The sequence below is a fragment of the Macadamia integrifolia genome, chromosome 8 (genome assembly GCF_013358625.1).
Source record: "Macadamia integrifolia cultivar HAES 741 chromosome 8, SCU_Mint_v3, whole genome shotgun sequence".
NCBI classification, from domain to species: Eukaryota; Viridiplantae; Streptophyta; class Magnoliopsida; order Proteales; family Proteaceae; genus Macadamia; species Macadamia integrifolia.
The window spans coordinates 21,208,951-21,233,084 of record NC_056564.1 but is presented as its reverse complement, the minus strand read 5'-3'; the positions used below and the strand labels follow the sequence as shown (position 1 = coordinate 21,233,084).

The window sequence follows — 24,134 nt, the reverse complement described above, 5'->3', positions numbered from 1 at the left end:
CCATGGCCCATCCCAAGCATGGCTTCTCTCCTCCTTGGCTATCTACCTTTCCACAATAATGCCTTCAGTTACTACTTCTATGGCGGAGAATGTGCTCATCAATTATGGCCTCTGCCGGTTCTTACAACATGGCGTTCCTCTTTTTTCTCTTTTATTCATTCTATCTACCTCCTCTTCTCTTCACCCGATACAAGTTGCCCCCTTTCGATGCCCAAGAGTTTACTCTCCACCAACTGATAAAGAGATGGTATCGAAATTCATTCCATGGGTTGCTTTGCTTCTATCTGATGCAAGGAATTTCAACAGGAGTAGGAGGAAAGTTAGGCACAAACTCCCCTTAACATTAAGTGAAAGTAGTTGGTAGCTCACAGATGATCGAAGCCCAATAAACAAGGATTCTTAGACTGCATCCGATGATGCTTTCGAGCAAGATGTACACAAGTATTATAGATGAAGCATATGTTGAGAGATCTAAGTGTGAGGTAGAGCAAGAAGTGCTACTGTATTGTGGCAATAATAGTGCAATCAAAATTTTCAAGAACCCGATGATGCATTCAAGAACGAAGCATGTTGCTATCTGGTATCATTTCTTGAGAGATAAAGTCATGGAAGGTGAAATTAGAATGGAGTTTGTTTCCAAGGCCAAGCAGCTAGGAAGAAATGTAAAGAACAAGAATTGTTGAAACTAGCATATTGGAAGATCAATCGGCCAAAATAACCATGAGCAGCTATGATATTATAAGGTTTCTTCTCTTGACCGAATACGTAACCTTCAATTAGCAAGATTCATTTTCAGTGGTTTCCTGATCAAGCTTGAAGTTACAAAGGAACCATGCATAGCACTGAATAGGTCGTCGCCGAATACATTAGCTACACCCTAACATGTGAAATGGGTGCTAACAGAGCAGGTAGCTAACATATTCACTTAATCACTTCCCAAAGAGCATTTGAGTTCCTTAGACAGAAGCTGGGAGTGGTGGTTCTTCCCAAGCACTAGGGGCATTGGGAAAGGGGGAGCAAATTGCTTCTTGATGCTACGCCCATATTGGACTCAAGGAGAGTCCATTTGCCTCCCTTTATACTTGTTGTCAATGTGGGAGAGAATTTTCATCATAGCTTTGGAGTGTATATGATGATGAGATGGTTGCCAACAACTTCAAAAGGGGAGATTATTGTTTTATGGTTATCCTTGTTCGCAACCTCGACCACATGGCAGTGATGACCTTGGCCTATTATGCTCAGGAGAATTTTCAACATTGAAAATGAGTTTTTTGGAAGATGGATCCTCCATATAATGATGGGACATAATTTATTCTTTCAAATGTACCTGGTTTCGCCCTGTTTCGATATTGTATGAAGAAGTTACGACATCCGTAAGGTTCAGATGTAATTTGATATTTTTTATATGACTGAGTCTAATGATGGGGTCTTCTAGAATATTGTAGAACGTCGAGTCATAGTCCATAAAATTTCCGTTTCGACTCAATTGCAAATTCATACGAAGAAGTTATGGCTGTTTATACGAAATTGATGCGAAAAAACAATTCAAAAATTGGCCAACAGCTCTTAGTGTTGTTGGAGGAGTTTTGGATTTTGAAGTTTGAATTGAGGGGTTCTAGTGTTATGAAAAGTCTGGTTGTGGGGTTTTCAACTCAAAAAGGCTAACGAGGTTGGTTGCTATAAGAGAAAGCTTGGAATATTCCCTAGTTCTCAATTTAACTGTTGTATGCAAATTCCATTTTTTATTTAATGACCACAATCATTTCATACAGCAAACCAATAGGGAAGCAACAACATGCCGGATTGCCGACATCATTGATTGATCTTGTGTCAGATCTGGTTCTCATCCAATGGACTAGATTTGAGAGTTGTTTAAGCAGTCCAAGGGTTGGGATCAAGGGTGCCATTTAAGGATAGATCCTATGGTTGAGATTCATGCCATTGTACATTGCACTACGGATGCGTGCTATGCCACCTGTAAAGATTCCATTTCAGGCCATTTAGAAGCCAAACTTCAAATGAGATATCTCCCTCATCCTACCTTCGTTTGGGTCCATTAAAATCGTAGATTTTTTGTCTCTTCGACACTAGACACCTGTGGGAAGAAAACGAGCAGAGAAGTTGCAGAGGTGGCAGGATATATTAGTTGAAGCTCAATGAAGGCTTATGCTTTGAAAAAAAGATACACAACCTCTTGCACTTGAGTTCATAGGCTCCATTAGAGGCATATGAAGTTGCTAGAAGTCAAGGAAGTAGTGTGGTAGCCAAGAAAAAAAGTAAGGGAAGAAGAAAAGAATAAGTAAATAGTAGAAAACCCCCCATTTGTGTTGGTTACATGAAATGGGGTTTCAACTTCAAGAAAATGGTCTCTGGACTCCATTAATGGAGGTATAGCTGAGTGGGTGTGTTTATACTACTCTATTGAAAGTCATATGTGGTGGTGGCAAAGAAAAGGGAAGAAAAAAGAAGAGGATGAAGAAAAAAGAGAGATAAAAAGTTAGGGTTTGTGTTTTCCCCACTCTATTGAAGAAGAAAGGTTATCCATTCTCTCGTGTGAGCATCAAATGCTACATTAACTTCAAGAGAAGTGTTGTTCAAGCTCCATTAATGGTAGTTAATGGTGATTGATTGTTGTGAGTTATGCCCAAGCATTGAAGCAAAGAAGGGGAAACAAAGAGAATTTTACAAAGGAAGAAAGATGAGAAAATAGAAGAAATGTTTGCCATTGTTGAAGCTACGATAAGCTTCTACAAGGGAGGAAAAAGAAGAAGAAGAAGAAGAACCTAGGGTTTGGTTCTTGTGAGTTGCTTCAAGAAACCTAAGTGTCAATTGGGGTTGAAGCATTGGCGGCACTAAGACAACATGGTTGTGGTCCCACGTCAAGTGGAGATCAATGTCACCACTTCTCCATAGGTTGCACTTTTCCATGGTAAACTCACTTTTGTTAAATTTCCATTATTATAAATCATTATAGGCAATATGTTTGATAAAATGCCTAAGTGATAATTGTGGGTTGTGTTTGGTATGCATTCTGAAAATATAGAATGTGTTCTTACCTGAGAATGAGAACGTTGTTTGGATAAAATGTTTGTTTAAAATGCATTTTTGATGTGAGAATGCTCTGACATTTTATGAAACACCTCATGGGCGGAATCTCTTTGGTGAAAATTCTATATAGTATTACATCAATAACTCACAAATAAAATAAGAAATTTTGAATGGTTCCATAGATAGTATTGCTTACATCAAACCTGTAAAGATCGTGAAGAAAACAAGAGATTCTAGGGTTTTGGATTCGAGAGTAGATCTTAGGAAGGAGAAAAAGAGGGAGTTTTGGGGTGAGAGAAGCGGTTTTTAGGGAGAGAAAAATAGTTTTTGGAGATTTGTAAGAGTGAGACGCTATTCCTTGGGAGAGAAGATGCCTTTCATAAGATTAGTGGCGAAACTATTTTCATCGGGCTGTGCCAAGAGTTGGAGAATGGAAAATACATAATGCAAAATGGGAAAATATCCCATTCTAGAATGGGCTGCATTCTTGACCGTGTTCTAGAATTTTGAGAATGGAATGCTTACCAAACAATGTTTTTAACAGTCCAAGAATGTATTCTTGGTCCAAAATGCATTCCAAGAATGCATACCAAACACAACCGTAGTCTATTTGGGAGAAATTTTGCATGTATGAGTGCTTCACTATAGGGCATTGATATAAGCCTAACCATTATCTTTTAATTGGCGTTCAGTGGGTGCTGTACACAGGGACTATCTATTCCTTAGTAGTTACCACTACTGAAACCTATTTGTCGTGGGTGTTGGACACAAAGATTGCCTGATCATAAAGACTAATTTTACATCTAATGCCCGAATATGGCCTTATCTCAAAAACAAGAAGGGAGTAAAAGAAGAGTGGAGCTAGCAAAAAGTAAAGCAAGCTTGGAACAAATTTAGGGGGCAGTAGGGGGATCCATCTCCTTTTTGTCAGAGGGGGAAATAGTCTTCTTTTGGTTCACCTCTTCCCTTGCTTCCTCGACCACGTTGCCAGCCGGTTGCATCGATGACTTAGGAGGAGGGAGGTAGTGCTCATAATCAGAAGATCTAGAGAAGGTTACTTCTTCAAGATGAAGTTGACTGTTGTGTTTGACCCCTCATTGAAGGAGGAAGTGTTGAGACCGACCAGCCAGTCATGGCATGCCTTGGGGTTGAGATATGTCTCAACCGCCTTCTCCCTAGCCTCCTTCAATCTGGCTTAGTGTTGCTCCTCCAGAGCTTTAATGGTGGCCTATTGAGCCTCATCTTTCTTCTTTATCTCTTCCTAGAGCTCTAAGACCTCCACCTTCAGTCCCTCCTTGTCCTTGATGAGAACACTATTTGAAAGAAGCTGCTTGCTCATCTATGTCTTGAGCTCATTTGATCTCTTTTCGGCTGCTTCAACCCTGGCTTCTTCCTGGGAATTTTAACCCACAACATCCATATGACTCGTAACGTTGGTCAACTCTCCACAAATCTTCCTGACCTCGGCCTCAGCATCCTGCTTCCCTACAACCATCCTTTTGAATATGTTGGCCGCCTCAATTGACCAACTGAAGCCCTACACAAGAACTCAACGTTAGTATGTATAAGTATCCTAAATAAAAAGGAATAACAGTTGAGCCTCAACTCTATCACTTGCATCGCATATACTCTGGTAGACATTCTCCACGAAGTGGATGTTTGCGTGAGCCTTAATCCAATCTATATCGAGCTGAAGTCAACCTTTCTTTCCCCATATCTGGGCAATAGTATTGTCCGCAATGGATGAATCATTATCCAACAAGTTCTAGGCTAGAGGGACTCCTCGTGATCCCAAGCCACAAAGTGCTTTAGGTGGGATGGCAGCAGGCTTGGCCCTGACCTCGTTAGTGTAGGGTGAGGACCCATCATCTCTTCATCTCTTTCGTTCCTCTTGGCTATGAGGGGAAGGCTAATTGAGTGGTTGAGCCAAGAGCTTAAGCAAGGCTGGCCCCTTGTCCTTCACCCCTGGAGTAGGAGGACCCATCATTTCTTCATCTCTTTCGTTCCTCTTGGCTATGAGGGGAAGGCTGATTGAGTGGTTGAGCCAAGAGCTTAAGCAAGGCTGACCCCTTGTCCTTCAGCCTTGGAGTAGGAGGACCCATCTTCTCTTTCCCTTTTACTGACCCCCCACTTGGGTTGGTTCCTTCTCTGATGACGCATCCTTCTTCACCCTCTTTGCTGGAAGATATTTCTCCCCCTATTGAGCCGAGGCAAAGGCAAGAACACCTGGCTATTTAGCCTTCTCATCTGCTTTCTCCATAGCTCTCTTGGCTACTTTCTTAGTTTCCTTAGCCCTACGCACCTCCGCCACTGCAGTTGCAAGTTTCTTCTTGTCTTGTTGAACATTCACCACTACAAGAAGAGACAAAGAGTCAAAGAGTCAAAGAGTAAGTTTTCAAAAAAAAAACAAAAAGCGAATATGCCGAGCCGGGGACCCTCATCCTCCTTTGGGACCTCGCTAAGCTCCCACACCCACAAGAAGTCCTCCTCCTGCATCATCGTGACATCCACAGCCTCACCCTCCAGGCATAATTGAACCATCTGATACTTTTCCTCCTTAAGAGCGGAGGCTCAGTTCAGCTTCTTGAGGGAGGGCTCTAACCAGGTGATCTTGAATAGGGTTTCTTCTTTAGGTGGCTATGAAGGTGTCTATAGGGTTTCTTCTTGTCTCGACTGGTGAAGTAATACCACCCAATGGCGTGCTTCTTTAGATAAAGAAGTGGCATTATATGCCAAGGGTCATGTCCCGTTTCAATTTTCAATCCGAACAAGATTCTTTATGAGTTTCGCATCAGCTGACAAGGCGCCAACCCCCAATAGTTAAGGGTTGCACAGGGAAGATGGGGCGCTGGAATCCTGAGACCATTGAGAAAGGCCACTTCGTAGAGGCCCACCTCATTCTTGTTGGAGTCCACGACCTCCCTATCGTTAGGGACCCGCATCACCACATCATTAGGTATCCCAAAACTCATACTAAGCTTGCCTAGGGACCTGACAGAAGGGTGCCCCAAATCGTGCTAACATCTCGGTGTAGCCCAAACGATGAGCCGAGCCTTCATCACCTCTTGCCTCCTCGAACCCCACCTCAGTACTATTGTCCAAAGACTCAGACTTACTGGTGTGGGTGGCTTCACTTGAGGAGGTTGCATGTTCTTCAGGGTCGAAACAAATCCCATGGGAAGCTCAGGCCTAATCATAGCTAGGGGTGAAGGCTGATCCGACATTACCTCATCAGAAGGAGGATTGACTGCACAACCACTACCTTGACTAGGAACATACAAGGCAAATTAGGAGAAGACCGTGTGGGAGCCATAATGAAAAAAAATAACTTACTAGTTAAAAAGGGGAATACTTGTAGAAGTCACTCTGTGAACGGACCAGAAACTGCTTCAAAGAACTGAGTCGAACACCTTGCTAAGCCGAGCCTAACACCTCACTGAATCGAGTTGAGCTTCAAAGGTCAAGCTACAATGAGAAATGAAGGTGGGGGGGGGGGCTCACCTACTTATAGGATGAAAAGCAATGCATTTGATGACTGAGATTCACTGAAACGAACGACTACAAACGAAAGATGTTTGACACACCCGATGCACCTCCAACGGATCGCCGAAAGCATGACGCATAACGGCTACCATAAATGCCTATTGTGACATGAACGGACAACCCGAGGCTCTCTGAACTCAGGCAGGCTGACCAGACCTGCTAGAGTGTGGGCTTTTGATGAATCTAGTGTGTACGCCAATCCGACTATCTTATGGCTGAACCTTCTACTCGACCATCTTGCGACCGAGCCTTTTGCTCTGCCATCATGGTTTATATGGCCTCCTGTGTGGTTGTCTTGCGGTCAAGCCTCCTACTCGGTCAACCAAGCCAGCCTTGACCCTTGGGGTATGATGCGATAAATTCTGACTGGAGGTAGATTCTATAGGCAGCCTTGAAGCAAACCAAGGGTTCTCCATGCTCTCACTGCAAAGATGAACAAGTCAGCAAAGGGGCATTGGGCTGGCTGGTGCGATAACCCTTCCGATGATAAATTCAGGGTTAGAATTAAGCAACAGGTGTGTATTCGTTTCCAAGTTTTTGATTCCCTTCTTAAGGGGCTTACCTCCTGTATTTATAAGGCCTGAGTTCCTTGGCTCCCCCTGTGTCCTACTCCTCCACGTTCTCACGAACTTGCACATGAGAGGGGGAATATTCTGAATATTCCACACTTTTCGGGAGTTGTAAGGTGTTTGGAGTCTCAACAAGGAAACGTGCGTAATGCTTGGGGAGAGTGCCTTCACTGGCAGCTCCACTTCCTTCGGAGTACCATCTCTAACCATGCCCTGGGTGGATCACTCTCCCAACCGTAATGACATGGCACACAGTCAACTATGATGTCATGGCACTGTCTCAGCTAAGGACTCTCTGTATATAAAGGAGGGAATCTGCCTAGGTAACAGAGGTGGACGCCTGTGAAGAGATGATGAAAGGGCGTGTTTCTCGGAAGCCAAGGTGAGAGCTCGGCTGGATAGGGACGAGGCGTGGGCTCGTCCACGAAGGGCCAGGGCGAGGGCGAGGGCGAGGCATGATTGGGACAAGGTGAGAGCCCATCCGCGATGGACCGAGGCTAGAGCTCTGCATGACTATCTTGCTACGTGCTGAATAGGTGGCCAAATATGGCACATCAGGGCGCAACTCCGAATATCTCTCCCCCAGCTCAGCAGATCTTACCAGCTCACCGAATCATTAGTGGATCTTATCTTATGCCGTACAAGGAAGTTGCCCAATTAAGGACTCTCAAAATAAGGAGTACAAGATCGAAATAACTGCATTAGATCAGGGGTGAATCCCTCAATCAAATCCTACGCCCTTGATAGAAAATGATATTCCTGGGATCTACCTTGCAGGGCAAAGAGTCAGTTTCCTTGTCAAACATTTGCCAAGTATGGACTCTCTAGAAATGGCCGTCGTCCACCACCTATAAATGATCAAGGTAAGTCGCTGAAAAAGGGATCGATTCTTTACTAAGAATTTACCTTTTACAAGTTTTTTGACTTAGACATTAGAGAGTCTCTTGCCGAATTAGCCTGACACTCTCTGTTTACTGTTTTCTTGCGCAGGAGTATCTAGGACCATCAGCTCTTACCTGAGAATTTTACCGGTCAGATTTAGCCGCATCACTACCAAATTCATACTTTAAACCGAACCTGAGCTGAATCAATTAATGGGGCATTACCAACGCTTAACTAAAAACAGTTCCAAAAGTCTTTGGCTTTAGGAATAGTTTCTTTTACTGTGGATATTGGATATCTTTCTACCAAATTTCCTACCCTTTACTCCATAAGGCTCTTGCGTATCCTTAACCTTGACTTATAAAGCTCAAGTCTTCTACTCGATAAAATGGCTTTTCATTGGTAATATGGATTGTGCTTATTTTGATACGCTAATGTGCTCTTGAAATTGACATCAATTCCTCACGGATTGAAGGTTTATCTGCTCAACCAAAGCTACTGTATTGAGCATTGAGTATTGAGTATTGAGTATTGAATATTGAGTCTATTGACTTGCTTCTCGAATGGGTAACTAAGGGTAAAATAGTCTTCTCGTCATCTTAAACCCAAAACCTGTTCACTAGGCTCCGTTTGGTATCGTTTCTGTTCCAGAAACTCCGTTTCGTGTCAGAAACGGAAATTTCAGTTTCTATGTCAAAACGCCGTTTTTAAACGATTTAGGGTTGTTTGGTGAATCTGTTTCTAGAACAGTTTCAGAACCAAGAAACGACATTTCTGCCGTTTGGTAATGCTTGTTTCAAAAATGGTTTTTTTTTCTTTTCTTTTCTTTTAAGTCAATAATTACAAAAATAACATTAAAATACTATAAGCATATAAATTTTTTTGGGACAATAAAATATTACACACCAACAAAAAAAAAACATGGTTTCCAAAGGATGAATAAAATACAGTATTAACAATGCCTTGTGCAAGTTAACTATTACATAATTCCCCAAATTTTCACTTTTTTTCCAAGTCTAAAGACTTGAATGAATGGAGGATGTCTTTCATCTTATTTGTTTGGTCCTCTAATCCTTTAAGTGTCCCTTCCAGATATCCTTTCATGTACTCGTTCGAAACGGAAAGTGGTCTGGATGATGTTGATGTTGAGCTTGAGCTTTCTGAACATAATGTATGTTGTATGGTAGAGATATGTGTTTCATCTTTCAACCATACAAACATACCACATCCACGGTTATCAGCCTATATCAAATAATAGATGTGATTAGGGTCGTTGAAATTTAACATCGAATTAAACAAAAATCATAAATTATCTATAGGTATAGGTCAATCGTAGAAATAAATTACCCCAGTTGAACTTGGGCAACATAGAAAATACTGTCCCTTGTTTGGACCTTTCGTCGCAGTTCGTACTTTGCATTGACCTTTACCACATCTACATAGATGTAGTTGGTCCACCCACATGAAAAAATTACATGAATCTTCACACTTGAAAAATTCTCTTCCAATATTTTTACCCGACTTGGTTGTATATTTACCACAACTCTTCCCACAAATTTCACAAGTTGCTATCATGAGTGGGGGCATAGAAGAAGTCATCTGTAACAGAAATTTATTTATCAAAAAAGTTAATATAGCATCCAAATATATGACATTCATAATAATATATCAACTTGTACCACATATATAAATGTACCATAAAACAAGTACTACGTGGGTTGAAACATCAATTTAGGTTTTCAGTTTTGGCAAAATAGTTATCGGTTTTAGTTTTCAACTAGTTCTGGCATCCTTTGCTGTCTAGCCATTGCATTTGTAATTCTTAGCCTAGTGGCATTCATCTCTTTTGCCCGATTTCGTTGACTTGATTGTATTGTAGAATGATCAACGAAATCTTCATATGGCGGATTCAAGTCATCTTCTGCAACTTTTAAATCATCGCTCATCCCCACGAATTCTGCATCAGCAATATGCTCTTCTCGAATATAGTTGTGTAGCCCACAACATGCCAGTACGATTGATGCCTGAGCTTCCACTGGGAACTGATGCATTAGCCTTAAAATTTGAAATTTGTTCTTCAATACCCCAAATGTGCGTTCAATGACATTCCGAAGTGATGAATGTCTATAATTGAACAACTCTTTCGCTGTTCTTAGGATCTTCTATGCCCATGTGAATGATCATATCTTCTTTATCACTAGAAGTTTCACATAATGCATTTGACATAACTGCAATAAATAAACAATTACTACACAATTGGAAACAAATAACTCTAATGGGTCGGATCTTGCTTTCTAGGCTCTAGATTTTGGTGGGTAGTATTTCAACTCTAATGGGTTCTTCATTTCTCTCCTAGAACTCATCGATAAGGACCACAACCAGCCAATCAATTATTCCTCTTCTTCTACCCCTGTTCTTCCCTACTGGTTCCTTGTTTCAGCAAGAGGTGTATGAACGATGAAGCTCAATTTCATGTTTTAGCAGTTGATGATAGCCTTCTAGACCGAAAACTGATTGAAAGGCTGCTGAAGAACTCATCTTATCATGGTAAGTTGATGAAACTTTTCTGAAGAAAAAAAAAATGAGGAAATAGAGGAGTTAATTTTGGAGTTCTTCCCAACTGATTCATGACTGTTTCTTCTTCTGGCTTTTGTTAATTTTGGCAGTTACTACAGTGGATTCAGGAAGCAAAGCTCTAGAATTTCTGGGTTTACATGAGGATGGCCAGAGAAACTCAAACCCACCTTCAGTTTCTTCACACCATAATCAGGTATAATTTCATCTTTAAGCTTGTGAAAAAATCTTAGATCTTCTCTCTCTTGCTGTGTTCTATTGATTGATGTTTAAGTATTTGTTTTTACAGGAAATAGAAGTAAATCTCATCATCACAGACTACTGTATGCCTGGAATGACAGGCTATGATCTGCTAAAAGGCACTGGAACATACATTCATTAAGATAACTGGAAGAATCTGGGAGCAACAAAAAAGAATATAATGCAACCTGTCTGTATTCTCTTAACAAATATACTCCAGAGACATGATAAACTCAGCAAGTTTTCCAACCATACAGACCCCAAAGAATCAACATATTTATACACCATGTCAACTAATTAGCAATCACATTTCCTTGATGAATCAGAAACACTTGAATATATTCATATGGATCCAACATATTTACTGTTGGGGTTCATTGGTACTGATTTGTGGTTTTCAGATGAGTGATTAGTGTCAAACAGTGTCAGAAAAGCATCATCTTGGAATCAACAGAGGCTCTACAAGATCGAGAAGAGAAGAAGAAGAAATAGAAGAGAAGAAGAAGACGTTACCTCTCTGTATGAGCTATACGATAGGTGGTCTAGAAAAACCCTAAAATTTGTCCCAATACCTGCTCTGTGATTACAATAGATGAAGAAGAAGGAGAAGAGGTTAGAATAGAAGAAGAAAGAGGTTAGAAGAGATGAAAAAGAAGAAGGAGAAGAAGAGCCGAAATCGAAGTTACCTGCAGAGGAGATTTCACAAGGGGGCGAGCTCCTGTTTCTTCTTCTCTCCTCTCTCTATGCGAGTTCCAAAATATATTCGAAACCAAAACTTTGTGAAGCTTATCGATCTCTATCTCTGGAAGAAAAGAAGAAATGAAGAAGAAGAAGGAGAAAAAAACCCCTAAATTTGTTCCAATACCTCTCTGTGATTACAATAGATGAAGAAGAAGAAGAGGTTGAATAGAAGAAGAAAAGAAGAAATGAAGAAGAAGAAAGAGAAGAAGGAGAAGAGGCGAAGAAGTTACCTAAGGTGGAGATTTCTCGAATATAGTTGTGAGCTGGGTTCTCTCTTCTTTCCTCTCTGCTCTCCACTCTCTATCGCGGACAATCGGGCACGGAAGTTTCAAGTTATATTAATTTGAAACGAAACACCACCGATAGAACAACCTTCGAGAGTTTCGTCCAATTGAGCCATTTTTGTTTTTTAGACACTGACAGTTTTAAAAAAACTGAAACGGAGCCTAAACATACCAAACGGTTTTTTGCGTTTTTTCGTTCTATTAACACAAAAAAACGCTAGAAACGTTTTTTATGAACAATACCAAACGCTACCATGCTATTGCGAGGAAGGGTCGGTTTCCATTTCTCAACACTCTTTCCCACTGACGCGCGTCTACGCCACCTGTAGGTTGGTTCAAACATTCTCTCTCTCTCTCGGCATTTGATCATCTAATCTAAAACCCCAAAACCCTAGAGAGATATTGTTCGGTTTCTCTGATTTTATCCAAATGAAGCATAGAGACATTGTTTTTGCAGGGAATATATCTCTTGTTAAGGGCTACAATTTCTCTGTTTTCCGCACAAATAGGTATTCTTTTTTCCATTTCACTGCGGGGTGCGTTCATGTGATATGGGAGATAAATAGTAAGTGGATGTCTGTTGAGCAGAGAACTGAAAGTTCTCTTCTTTTCTCATTCAGTACCAGTAAAGGTCGCATCTTGTCTTTCTTTGGCTCTCAGATAAGCGAATTTTCGAAGAGAGGTTCAGAGAAGGAGGGCGCTTCAATGGCCGCAAGGGCTTCCAGGAAAATTTTCAGGGAGGCTCTGTACAGAAAAGCAAATTTCAAAGCCTTTGGTGGCTCCAGACATTTGAGTTCGGTAGCTGGAAATTCTCCCAAGATCCCTCAGTCTTCTAAGAAAGTACGAGTTCAGCTTAATTTTTTTCCTTCCTCTGCCTCTTTCTATCTCTGAATCGTTTCTTTGAGAAAGTAAGGGCTTAATCTGATTACGAAAATGCAATAGTTCATTAACGAATTCTGAATAGAGGGAAAATATGAATAGGAGAAAGAATCTGCAAGGTTGGGATTTTATCCATGTATCTACCAACTAAAATCCAATGTACTAAACTTGAGAAGAAAAAAAATTCCTAATCATGGAATGTCATATGTTACCGGATGCTGGATATCTTTTCTTCTTTGTATACTCTTCTTGTGAAGGCTTTTCATGTTGACTAATTTCACTTCTAAATCTTCAATTTCCGATTATGTTTTGATTTGTAGGGGAGGTTATTGACTGGGGCCACGATAGGCCTATTAATAGCTGGGGGAGCTTATGTGAGTACTGCAGATGAGGCAACTTTCTGGTACATCATTTAAGAAGTTTGAATAATTTATGTGGTTATATGTAACACTTTACTTGTTCATTTATTTTTTTATTTGAACACTGCCAATGGAATATTTGATCATGAATATAAGTCTTTGGGTGTAGCATCAATGTTCTCTATCAACTGTAATCAGATTGCAATGAAACTTTTCTATGGTTTCTTAAGCTTGTTAATAGTTAGTTGCACAAAATATTTAACACTTGGTGTTGCAGATAGTAGGAGGTTCTGAGTTGCTCTTTCTTAATGCTATGACTTTTTTTTTTAGTAGATTACTTCAATGGCATAGTTTTAAAAGAGGGACTCTTTACCTGTTGTTTTGCTTCAATTTAATATTGAAGGGATGACAGAGACTCTTAATATTCTTACCGATATCCTAAAGTCCCGCTCTCTTTTAATCCTCTCCTACTGATGAGTAACTTAGGTTGTTTCTTTGTTTTCTGACATTGTCAAGGTGAATTGCTGGTAACATATTCAAGAAGAAAAAAAAAATGATAGTAATTTCAACTCTGTAACTAACTAGTTTTGTTACTGATTAGTTGTTTGTGGCAACGGTACAACTCCTTTGTTCCCTATTTAAGCTGAATTTGATTAAGAATAGTTGGACATATGAGTTTGTAGGGGTTGTGATGGACCTGGTGCTGGTAATTGGGATGCTGTTGATATTATAGCATTATCAATTAAGCATCTGCTCTACCTAGTGGAATGGCATAAAAAGATTTCCTTTGCCAACCCTGGTAGCTGGGTAATACTTCTAGTGACCTGTGTTGAGTTGGACAGCTTATAGTCCGAGTTTCATGCCCATCTTTCTCTGTACACATGTCATCCATAAGTAATATAGAGCTTAAGGTGGACAAATATACTGAAATTTGGTTCAAAGGATCCCCTTATCCCTTGGAGAAACATCATTTGGTTTAAAGGCCACATCACTCGCCATAGCTTCACAGCTTGGAGAGCCCTCTCTAACCGCCTCCCAACGCAATCCTTCCTCATCCATTGGCACATTCAGGTTCCCAAGTCCTGCTGTCTTTGCTAGAATGGATCTGAAGATGCCGACCATCTCCTCTATTTGGAAATGAGTCATTTCCTCCTGTTGGCCTTCTAGTAGGTGTATCTTACCCCTGAGCAGAGAGTGGATTTGGGTTGAAATGCCCTTTGGTGGATCCAGTTCTTGTGACACTATCTAAAAGCTTCTCTTTTGTGCAACTATCAACCGTATGGACTCCTAATTCTCACTCTTTTGGTACGATTTGGAAATCCATCTACTTCCAGGTGAGCTCAAAGCTCGGTTGCATTCGCCAGAGATCGGTTCGTGATTCCCCAAGGAACAAACTTATTGTTGTGTCCTTAGGTCTTCCGTCTTCTCATCTTATTGCCACCCCCAGTGATGTATCATCCCCCCCTTTTGTTTGAGGTCTCTGGTTTGTAAGGGCTCTCCCCTTCTTTCCTCGTTTCCCTTGTGGCTGTTTGGCTCCCTTTTTTTCCCTTTTCTCTCTCTCCCCCATTTTCCTTGTATATTCTTCTTCCTTGGTAATGAATTTATTTATTCATCCGAAAAAAAAAAATACTGAAATTTTTCCCTTGAGATTTTAGTGTTTGTGTTGCTGCTGCCGGAGTGTTGAAGCCGTTCCCCATCTATTCTTTAGTTATCCTTTTGCCAAATCAGGTGAACAGTCAGAGGTTAAAAAGGGTCTACCCAGTGCACGAGGCTCACACCACTGTGGGATTTGGGGAGGTTAATAATTTATGCAGCCTTATCCCTGCTTCATAGAGGCTGTTTCTCAACTCGAAACTGCGACTACTAGGTCGCAGAGGACATCCTTACTGTTGCAACAAACTCAGCTTACTATTAAACAAAAAATCAGAAAAGAGTCTTTAATGTAAGACTAGAATCACAAGTGATCCTAATCTTAGGTAGGATCTGAAAATCTGGCTGATAGAGGAGATTTCGATTACTCAGAAACCACAACTCAGATGGAGCTGAATTTTGGATAGAATGGAGATCCTATATGAGTGAACAAACTACAAAATATTGAGCAAGCTGTGCTGGCTGGATTTAGAGACTTGCTGGTTGCAAGAAAAAGGAAACTTTAGGTGAACCTTCAAGAACTAGGGCTGGAAGTGTTGGATAATCCTTAAATTTGGATCAAGTGGTCCTCCTAAGATCTCCTACAAACCCTCAAAATCCTGCAACGGTTAGGCACTTGGACATTCTTCTCGAGAAAAACTTGTAATGGAAAATCGATAGGATTTGTGTGTGTGTGTGTGTTTGTTCTGATCGGCTATCATAGAGAGCTTCAAGTCTTTAAACAATCTTGTAATAACTCTCAAAACACTCTCACAAGTTAAATAAAGAAGGAAATAAAATAAACAAAGAGAATCCGATGAAGGGTTTAGAAGGGGGAAGAAGAAGGTTAGGTTTTGGGCATCTCACCTCTCAGGTTTTAGCTATCTCAGCCATGAGTTTAATTCAAATTTTAATAATTTCAAATTTATCTTGTCATTATAATTTATGGGCTTTGAATAGCCTTACAATGCTTGGACACAAAGAAATAATAGAAAATGAAACTAATGGACTGAAATAAAACTTTCTAATTTGTGTATAACTTGCTAACCTAAGAAGAACTGACACCATCACTCACACTACCGCTGCTAAACAACTGCCCTCTGATCTTGAGTCCACTCTCCAAGGCGTCACTTTCCCTCTTACTTTTGATTTGTTTCTTGATCTTCCTATTGCTCATAAAAAAGGTAATAGGACTTGTACTCATCATCCTATATCCAACGTTGTGTCCTATAATGCTTTGTCTCCATCCTATCGTGCTTTTGTGTCTTCCTTGTCTTCTGTTTCCATTCCTCAAACCTGGGAGGAGGCAAGTGCAAAACCTAGATGGAAGGAGACAATGAATGAGGAGATGAGAGCCCTTCACAAAAATGGCACATGAGACTTAGTTTCCCTTTCATTATAGAAGCGACCAGTTGGTTGCAAATGAATGTTTCAAGTTATACACAATGTTGATGGAATTGTGGACAAATACAGAGTAAGGTTTCTTGCCAAGGGTTTCACTCAAACATATGGGATCGATTACCAGGAGACCTTTGCTCTTGTTGCGAAGATGAACTCAGTTAGATTATTATCTCTTGTGCAATGAACTGTGGTTGGGAAATACAACAATTGAATATCAAGAATGCATTTCTTCATGGGGAGTTGATAGAGTAAGTGTATATGGATGTTCCACCAGGCTACTCCAGTCCGGAAACCCAAGGCAAGGTGTCCAGACTAAAGAGGGCCTTTTATGGATTGATACAATCTCTTAGGGTGGGGTTTGGTTGGTTCTACAAGGCTATGATAACATTCTTAAAAAAGAAGCCAGCCTAAGTTGCAAAATAGGAAACTAACTCTACAGTCTAAAAAAAAACTAAATCCTATGCTATTTGGCCAATTTGATGGCTGTTGGAAATCTTCTCTTGGAGCTGAATAAGGGACAACTGTATAGCTTCTAGAAGATTCCTTTGAAGATCAAAACTTGCGGGGAAAAATACTGTTCACGTGAACAATAACACACGTTATGGAAGCAACTGGACAGGCTGGATTGTTGGCTGCTTGGGCTGTTCTATAATACCGATCAGGGAAGTAAAATATGCCTATTCAAGGGGCTTCTATGCTGGTTCGATGGCTGCAGGAGTGGACAACATTGGTGCAAGATTGGGGTCAACAAGTCTGGCTCGATGGGATTAAACCAGGTCCAAACTTGGGACAGAATTGAACCATGGTTTGGTCAGTTTGAGTCCTCCTTTTGACAGCCCTATCTGCATCAGGCTTGTTGGATTTTCTGTTTCAGAGGCCTGCAATGGAAAAAAAAAAGGGGGGAATAAAGAAGATAAGAAGGGAGAGGAGAGTGAAATGAGTCTGTCCAAAGGGAAGAAGCCTTCACTTGATAGGTGTTTACTTGGATTTTGAAGACTCAAAAGATAATGAAAAATAGAACTAGACTAGCTTACTAAAATAACTACACTAACTTAGAAACTACAAAAAGTACTCTTCTAGACACTTAATTGCTTAGCATGTCAAAACCAACAGCTATGTAGAGGGTCCCACAAGATCCCCATTCTAATGTATTTTAAAATAGAATCTCTTAAACTACCGGCTAAGGGGCCCCACTACTAGTACTAACAACATTAAAACAAAAGACTCAAAACAATTTTATAAATTACAATGCATATCTATACATATTATTACAATACATCCAAGTTACGAAATACAAACCAAAGGCCCAAAATTGAGGATCAAGCCACATTGAAACAGTAGAGATTATGTGATGTAGAACTGTGGCTGAACCGGGTTGACCCTTCTGGCAACCTCGACCGTGATGAACTGGGTCTAAATTGGTTTTTTGGGTTCAATAGGATATTTTAGGATTTATTTTATTTGGAAAGGTTCGAGTTATTTTATTTTGGGAATATTTGTAATCTTTTGGGAGTTATTTGGCTAAGTAGGGAATTTTCAATTTGAATTTTATTGTGTTTCGATTTGTGTTAGTTTAGGTCTTAGGAAGTAATTAGGAGATTTCTTTCTATTTTTAGTCTTGGATTTTAATTAGGAAAATTTTAATTTCAGTTTATTATAAATAGGCATGGAACCCAATTCAGTGGGTAGGCTTTGAAGAATGAAGTTTATTGAGTTATTTTGGTGCCGGATGGGTACTTGACAAGGTCGTGTGACCATTCTTCCCCCCCTTGTTTGATCTCTCTCTCTCTCTCTCTCTCTCTTGCTATCTTTCTTCTTCCTCTCCCCTTCTATTTACTGTTACCATTACCTGCACCCTGTTCTGGCGATATTGGCTGACTAATCAGGTGGGTTGATCTCCCTCACTTCTAATCGATTGGAGCTGAAATTTCTAGGGTTGTATCTCACTCTAGGGAAATTTGAAACCTGAAGTATTGGCCCCCAATCTCTCCTCTCACATGTATCTTCCAACCAAGGACCAATTCTGGTTTCTGATCTACCACTAGCAGCAAGTTCAAGTAAATTGTTTTGAATGATTCAAGGGCAGTTTCGGTGGGTTGCTACTTGGATTTAATGAAGAGATGAGTTGCGGATCTACTCCCAAAATGATGGCTTGAATCGGTTTTCCTTGTAGATGGTCTCTTCATCGCAAGCTTTCTTGCTACCGCTGGTTTTGGAGTTGATGCAGAATTGAGGCTGAACCGGGTTGACCCTTCGGACAATCTTAATCGAGACGAACCGGATCCCCTTGGATTTTTGGGATCAGTAGGATATTTTAGGATTTACTTTATTTAGGAAATATTGAGTTATTTTATTTGGGAAGATATGTAATATTTTATTTTGGGTAGTTGTTAGTCAATTAAGGAGTTACGAATTTAAGTTTTATTCTGTTTCTAATTTCATTAGTTAGAACTTAGGAAGTAATTAGGAGTTGCTAATTTAATTTTTGATTTTAATTAGGCAAGTTTTAATATTCAGTTATTATGTAAAGGCATGTAATCCAAGTTATTAGACAGATTTTGAGAATAAATTGAGTTGAATGTTTTGGTGCTGGGTATGGTGCAAGACGTGTGACCTCCTTTCCTTCCCCCCCCTTGTGTGATTCTTCTCTTCTCCCCTGCAACTCTGAGTTCTCTCAGGGATTTCCTCCCTTTCTCTACCGGCTCTCCATCAAGTGGTATCAGAGCTGAATGACCCAATTTCTTCCTCCATTCCTTCTTCCACTCAACCTCCCTTTTTCTTCCCCCTACCTGTGTTCTAACCCTTATCTCCTTCCCACCCTACTATTTCTGTGTAGAGAACAGATATAAGAAAAAAAAAAATCTGGTGAAACCTAACCCCACCGACCCATTGTCAGCCAAAATAAGAGTTTGAGTCGGGCTTGTTGAACAAGAGTCGACGAACCCAATCCAAGCCTTCCGATTTCTAGCAAACAAAACCCCACCACCCTTTATCTCCTTTTTCTCTTCGATTGAACCCCTCACTTAGGGTTCTACAGTCAAGCAAGGGGAAAAAAAAGAATCAAAGCAACAGAGAGAGAGAGAGAGAGAGAGAATTTCCTAGCCACGACGCCTCCATTGAAGTCGCCCTCTCCATTCGGCCCTTCGAGATCATGTCGTCTCCATCACCAGCGTTGTTTTTTTTCCTCGGGGAAGCCAACTCCAATAAGGAGACCTTTCTCTCCATCTGTCGGTATTGAACCCCACCACCCACATTACATCTTTTTATCTATTTTCCCTCCTTTTCCCATTTATTACCTTTTGTCCTTTTATTATTATTATTATCTCTTTCCAAGTCTACCCCTTCCCACACATGGTATATCGTTGAGTGACAATTGGACTTTAGTTATTTACAATTCTGCCATATTTGGGGGAAAAAAAAAGTGAACCTCTATATTTACAGTTCTATGCACACTTGCCTACTGGAGTTGTCTTATTTGTGTGAGGCCCATAGCAAACTTTGAATACAAATCTGGATATGGAATCTTTTGTGTTCAAGTTCAGAGTTCGCCTGCCCTAGAAAGCCTGCTAAGTTGTTAATTGATAAGCGACTAAATGACAATTTTGTCTCCAGATCTGTGGTGGATATGTTGTCAAAGACCAATCAGATCATTTTTGAGTCAGAAGACAATGTGTTTGTTGAATTTTCTGTTTCTCATTATTATGATGATGCTTTTTGTGAAGTGTTTGACTCTACTCAACGCATCATTAAATTGGGTCGAGGTTGGTTGGAACAACGAGACGGCATCCTTGATCGTGACAACAATGTGTGTATCCTCCAAGCTTACCACATGCATAAAAAATTTAATTTTCATAGACTGGTTGAATCAAAGAAAGTGATACCCCCAATACAACGACAAGATGAACCAGATGCATCAACAGAAGTGGAAGACCGTCCTATAGTGGAAAATGTGATAACAAAGGAAAGTGAAAAAATCGTGGATCAAGTAATAATGAAGAACATCAATGCAATGCCAATTGTTGACTATGAATTCGTTCTTCCACATGATTTTTCAGACTTGAATGCACCTCCACAACTTCACATCTTAGATTTTGTTTGCGATGCAGACAATGAGCAATTCACCCCTGCTTGTGAGTTTTTATTGTTATCATTCCTTAAAACTCGTCCACGAGTTTTTCTCAACATCGGAGAAGTTGATGCAGAATTAAGGCTGAACCGGGTTGACCCTTTTGGCAATCTTAATCGAGACGAACCGGATCTGATTGGATTTTGGGATCAATAGGATATTTTAGGATTTACTTTATTTAGGAAATATTGAATATTTTATTTGGGAAGATATGTCATCTTTTATTTTTGGTAGTTGTTAGTCAATTAAGGAGTTACCAATTTGAGTTTTATTCAATTTCTAATTTCATTAGTTATAACTTAGGAAGTAATTAGGCGTTGCTAATTTAATTTTTTATTTTAATTAGGCAAGTTTTAATTTCCAGTTATTATATAAAGGCATGTAATCCAATTTATTAGACAGATTTTGAGAATGAATTGAATTGCATGTTTTTGTGCTGGTTATGGTGCAAGACTTGTGACCTTCTTCCCCCCCCCCCCCCCAATTGTTTGATTCTTCTCTTCTCCCCTGCAACTCTGAGTTCTCTTAGGGATTTCCTCCCTTTCTCTACCGGCCCTCCATCAATTGTGTTTAGAGGTTGAAGACAACCTTAGCATCAGGTTGTGGCTTGTTCAAACAATCCTTATTTCTTATTTCCATATTAATGTCCCTATTATTACCTCCTTGTTACACCTTGCCATTAAGTTGTTTGCCATTCCTAGTTTGCCCATAAGCAATAAATGGTAATCCCTTTCAAATCTTTTTGCTTCTTTAGTTGTTAATAGCCCCTTGAGAGTTCTGGTATATTACAAGACTGTCAGTGGTGATGATTTTTTGCTATTTCTTCAATAAGTGGCCCTAAGCCATCCGATTCTGGTTTTGGAACCAAGAGCTGCATTATTATGCCACTGCATCATTTTTATTTCTACTAGCATTGCTTGGAGTCCTAGTGATATATTTGCACTATTTCATTGATCCTACAGTCAGAAGTTATATAGTGTCGCTTGAAATCTAGAAATGATAGGGTCTTGAACAATAATGCTTTGCGGGCGAGGTGGTGGGGTGGAAGCACACGATGCTGCTCTGGTTGTTGTAGTGGTTAGCAGGATTGGACATAATCTGTTATGATGGGGACATCTATAACTTCTGCATTGAGATCAGTTAATAGTCTGATATTAGGAGCCAGTGGACACCTTTGGTGTAGTGGATGTGTGTGTGTGTGAGGGAGCACTTTTTGTTCACATGGTTAATTTTTATACTGGAACTCAATTGAGTTGATAGAAAAAGTTATTTATTTTTGATATACCGACGGTCTGTTTTCTCTTTGTTTTATTCATTCCTATATGAGTTAGATTGCTTTATCCAACTAATATTTGCCGTATTTTTCCTGTTAATGGACTTGTCTTACATTTACGTTCTGCAGTGGTTGGCTATTTTCAGCTACAAAACTTGTGAATCCATTATTTGCCTTTTTGGATCCAGAGGTTGCTCATCGGCTAGCAGTTTCTGCGGCAGCCCGTGGTTTGGTTCCGAAGGAGAAAAGGCCAGATCCATCGATATTGGGGCTGGAAGTTTGGGGACGGAAATTTTCAAATCCAATTGGTCTTGCTGCTGGTTTTGATAAAAATGCTGAGGCTGTTGAAGGATTATTAGGGTTAGGCTTTGGGTTTGTAGAGGTGGGCTCAGTAACTCCTGTTCCACAGGAGGGTAATCCAAAGCCTTGTATCTTCAGGTATCCACAGGAGGGGTAAGCATGCATTGCATCGTATTAACCTTTTTTTTTTTTTTAATTCAAGAAATATTGTAAGTTGAAGTTGTTCACTCTTGTGGAGCCCAAGTTTCACTTGCAACCAGAAGAGATTTAATGCAGAGCTAGTAAATACAGGCAGGATCTCAAATAAAAGATAAACTCAGTTTAATTGGTTAAAGATTTAAACAGACCCCAACCAATAGAAAGACACCATAACAGGGCTGAATGGAGTTTATGTAGGGGAGAATCAGCCCTCTTAAGTTTCATGCAAAACTGATGGGCACTTTTGGAGGTTTAGCAGTTCTTCGTCTAGGGCTGCAAATAGGAGAAACCTTGTAGAGAAATACAATAGACCACAGAAAAGGGTATCTTCACCATCGAGTGGAGGTCCTTGGATGGTGGGTTGATATCCAAAAGATCAGCCACAACTGACCACTGGTGGCTGAGATTGACCAGCCTTAAGGTTTGGTGAAAATCCCCAAATCTGGAAAATCACAGATGCTTAGATGGTTCCTCAAATCAGTAACTTAATCTTCAGTAGCAGTTTTGTGTGAGGAAACCAGTAGCTTTCAATAGGCTCGAATGTTCTCAGCTATGCCCAGAAAATCCTCCTTGCCAGACCCCATGCATCGACTGCCATCAAATCTCTTACTGGAAATGGGGTGAATACCTCCTTCTGGGTTGACAATTGGCATCCAGCAGGAGTGCTTTCCCTGATTGTGAGCCATAGAGTGGTCTACTCCTCTGGTGTCCTTAGATCTGCCTCGGTCTCCTCGATCTTCTCCAATGGTTCATGGTTCATCCCTAATATCCCCTCTCTTTCCAGTATCTAGCATTCCATCAACTCCTTTCCTTCCCCCTCTTCTGGTGCTGATAGAATTATCTGGTCCCCTTCCCCCTTGGGATGCTTCTCCTCCTCCTCGGCTTGGGACCACTCCCGATCCCCCAACCCTACTGTCCCCTGGCATAAGGTTGTCTAGTTTCATGGCCACATCCCTCGTCATAGCCTCATTGTTCGGATAATTCTCTCCAGCTGCCTCCCCATCCAATCCTTCCTCATCTATCGCCATATTCCTGTCTCCCCGGCTTGTTGCCTCTGTTGGAATGATATTGAAGATACTAGTCATCTTTTCTTTGATTGCTCCTTTTCCTCCTGCATTTGGAAATTCTATTTGTGACACTGTTAGTAAGCTGGCGTTCGGGGTTGCTATCTCCCATGTCTGGTTGGAGCGCAACCTTCGTAGATGGACTTCCAACTCTAGATCTTTTGATAAGATTTGGATGGTCATTTACTTTGACGTCTCCTCCAAACTTGGCTCTCTCCCCCATAGGACAGTTGTGCACTCCCCTAGAAATAGGCTTACTGTTGTTTCCTGGGGTCTTCCTCATTCTATTTTATGTTCCCCTTCCCCTGCCCAGTAGGGTTGTATCATCGACTCCTCTGGTTTGTATATCCCTCTCCCCTTTTCCCTGTTTTATATATTATCTATTCAAAAAAAAAAAAAAAAAAAAGATGCACAAAGTTCACCAATGACATCTCACCATACCCTCTCGGTGGGAGGAAAGAGGGGAAGAAGAAGGGGAAAGGGGGATAGGGATTATCTCAGTCCAAGGTGTCTCACCCATGGACATTCACTGTTTATTTGGTCTCTCACCAATGACATCTCACCATACTCTCTCACAGCACACGAAGCACAAAGCTGTGTTTTCTTTTTCTCAAACTCAAATCATGGGTGTATGGAGACCCCTCCTCTTATTAGTAGAACAAAAGAAAACAACTTGTGTGGGGAGGAAATCCCGTACAAAATAAAATCCAAATAAGAATGCAAACTAATCCTAGATTGCTTTCTAAAACTGATTACATCATATATAACTGAATTAATCCTAAAATGGAAACATAGACTAAATAAAAACTGTCTAATAAAAATAGAGACTAATCCATAGTAGCCAGTCCTCCATGCAAGTCCACCTTGGCAGCTAGCTGTCATGGGGCCCACAGATTAATCTTCTGGATTTCTTCCCTATGCAATGCACATGGGTCCCACCAATATTACCCATAATCTTCTCCATGCGAGCTGGCCATGGGGCCATTCTATTTACTGGTTTTTTTTTTTTAGGGGGGTGGGGGGG

At 40.5% G+C, this 24,134-nt stretch overlaps 2 protein-coding genes and 1 long non-coding RNA gene across 6 annotated transcripts in view; 2 read left to right on the top strand and 1 right to left on the bottom strand.

Annotated features, from left to right (window-relative positions):
* The first annotated feature begins 7,510 nt into the window (after window positions 1–7,510).
* Window positions 7,511–10,998, top strand: LOC122086792 (two-component response regulator ORR4-like). Its single transcript, XM_042655749.1, has 4 exons — window positions 7,511–7,542; window positions 10,483–10,589; window positions 10,709–10,812; window positions 10,906–10,998. Exons 1-4 carry the CDS (start codon window positions 7,511–7,513, stop codon window positions 10,996–10,998), a joined length of 336 nt encoding a protein of 111 aa, XP_042511683.1.
* Window positions 10,999–11,357: 359 nt separating this feature from the next.
* LOC122086468 lies at window positions 11,358–11,881 on the bottom strand. Its single transcript, XR_006142431.1, has 3 exons — window positions 11,828–11,881; window positions 11,543–11,658; window positions 11,358–11,433 (listed from the first exon to the last, which is right to left on the bottom strand). It is a non-coding gene; the product is annotated as an uncharacterized LOC122086468 (long non-coding RNA).
* A 226-nt stretch (window positions 11,882–12,107) lies between these two features.
* Window positions 12,108–24,134, top strand: part of LOC122086685 (dihydroorotate dehydrogenase (quinone), mitochondrial-like) — a 41,002-nt gene continuing 28,975 nt past the window's right edge. The window contains exons 1-5 of one of the 4 annotated variants that reach the window (XM_042655671.1): window positions 12,108–12,210; window positions 12,339–12,390; window positions 12,542–12,721; window positions 13,081–13,163; window positions 21,678–22,001. In XM_042655671.1, coding sequence (XP_042511605.1) covers window positions 12,587–12,721; window positions 13,081–13,163; window positions 21,678–22,001 — 542 coding nt within the window. In that variant the 5' untranslated portion in view covers window positions 12,108–12,210; window positions 12,339–12,390; window positions 12,542–12,586. The other 3 variants (XM_042655672.1, XM_042655670.1, XM_042655673.1) reach the window with 3 other exon arrangements.

What these genes read in the sequence shown, in the direction of transcription:
- LOC122086792 (XM_042655749.1), top strand. Translation starts at nt 7,511, where the DNA reads ATGATGAAAGGGCGTGTTTCTCGGAAGCCAAG. An exon ending in CGTGTTTCTCGGAAGCCAAG is followed by an intron (nt 7,543 to 10,482) that starts GTGAGAGCTCGG and finishes TCCTTGTTTCAG; the next exon opens with CAAGAGGTGTATGAACGATG. An exon ending in GAAGAACTCATCTTATCATG is followed by an intron (nt 10,590 to 10,708) that starts GTAAGTTGATGA and finishes TAATTTTGGCAG; the next exon opens with TTACTACAGTGGATTCAGGA.